The 1,448-nt window shown below is 60.0% G+C and overlaps 1 protein-coding gene across 1 annotated transcript in view; it reads left to right on the top strand.

The window, feature by feature from the left end:
- Positions 1 to 101: 101 nt before the first annotated feature.
- Positions 102 to 1,448, top strand: part of GATAD2B (GATA zinc finger domain containing 2B) — a gene marked incomplete at its 3' end in the record, with an annotated part of 6,105 nt that continues 4,758 nt past the window's right edge. Inside the window, exon 1 of the mRNA XM_010073151.1 lies at positions 102 to 430. Coding sequence (XP_010071453.1) covers positions 102 to 430 — 329 coding nt within the window. The remainder of the gene's footprint in view (positions 431 to 1,448) is intronic.

Below are 1,448 nucleotides of genomic sequence, written 5' to 3'. Positions count from 1 at the left end.
GAGGGCTGGGCTGCGCCGGCCCTGCAGGGGGTTACGCTGGGTGTGCTGGGAGCGCTTGGCGTGGCGCTGACGGTGTCCTTGTGTCCCCTCTGCCCCGCAGGATGGACAGGATAACGGCAGCTGCTATGCGCCTGTACCTCTTGAAGCGGAGCCTGGACCAAGCGGACGATCGGGATGACGTCCTGGCGAAGAGGTTGAAGATGGAAGGGCACGAGGCCATGGAGCGCTTGAAGATGCTGGCGCTGCTGAAGAGGAAAGATCTCTCAGGCATCGAGGTGCCGCACGAGCTGCCGGTGAAGCAGGACGGGGTGAAAGTCTACGAGGAGAAGCTGAACGGGAGCCTGAGGCCCCACGGGGATGGCAGGACTGCAGGGAGGCCGGGGAAGGAGAACATCAACGAGGAGCCGGTGGATATGAGCGCGAGGAGAAGGTAGGTGCCGGGTGACGAGAGCCTGTCGGCAATCCTCCGCTCTGCCAGGCGGGAGATCCCCAGTGGGAAGTTAAATCAACATTTTGCGGGTCTGGGGGAGTCTCCCCGGTGCCAGTGAGATCCCTCAGAGCCTGCTCTCCCGGCAGAGTTCCTCTGGAAGCGTTCAGCACGGTTCTTTCCTTGGTTTTGCTTCCGCTGCCCTTCTTACCCCACCCCAAACCAGGCGGATTTCGTTCTCCCTCCGTCTGTACGGTTGGTGTTACACACCACGGCGGTCGGGTGGCTGGCAGAGCTTGGGAACGGGCTCCACGTCTTCCCCGCCTCCGGCACGGTCGGCTCAGCTCTTCCTCCCGGAGTTCTGTTGGAATTCCGCTCTTGCCTTGACCAAGTCAATAAAACATCCCCGCTGGATTCAGCGACTCCGTGCGGATGGCCCGTTTTCCCCTCTCTGCTTTTGATGCTGGCTTTGCTTTTTTTTTTTTTTTAACCCCTCAACGGAATGCAAATAAGCCCGGACGTATCGGGATGCTTGTGCAAAATAATCACCAACAGCCCCAACGGCAGCTCACGTTTGGGAAAATCCCGAACCCACATCCGCTGCTTCGTCACTCTGGCTATGCCCGAGCTGCGGCTGAGGATGCGAGAGGAGCCAGGAAACCTGCTGTGCTTGATGCTGGATGGCCGTCGGTGCCTCTGGTCTGAGTTTTTGGGATGCTGTTGCTCCAAACAAGTGCCTCCAGAGATTTGCAGAAAGATAAGGGACACAGTGTCGGTGCCCGTGGGGTCTGGGCGAGTGGCCGTGGTGCTGGCGGATGAAGGGACCCTCTGCCGCAGCCCGACGCGATTTGTTTTTGGCGGCGATCCTGCCCTGCCGTGGGAGGGCGATGGGCTGCTCCAGAGCTGGCAAAGACTCGCCCAGAAGCAACTCTGTTTCTTGGCCAGCTCCATATCAAACTCCTCGATGCCGGCTGGTTTGCCTGGACCCGCTTGGGCTGACGTTGTCTTGACAGGATGCTCT

The sequence above is a fragment of the Pterocles gutturalis genome, unplaced genomic scaffold (assembly GCF_000699245.1).
Source record: "Pterocles gutturalis isolate BGI_N339 unplaced genomic scaffold, ASM69924v1 scaffold5087, whole genome shotgun sequence".
Lineage (NCBI taxonomy): Eukaryota > Metazoa > Chordata > Aves > Pterocliformes > Pteroclidae > Pterocles > Pterocles gutturalis.
The sequence above is the reverse complement of the archived record's forward strand: the minus strand, read 5'-3'. Positions and strand labels throughout refer to the sequence as shown.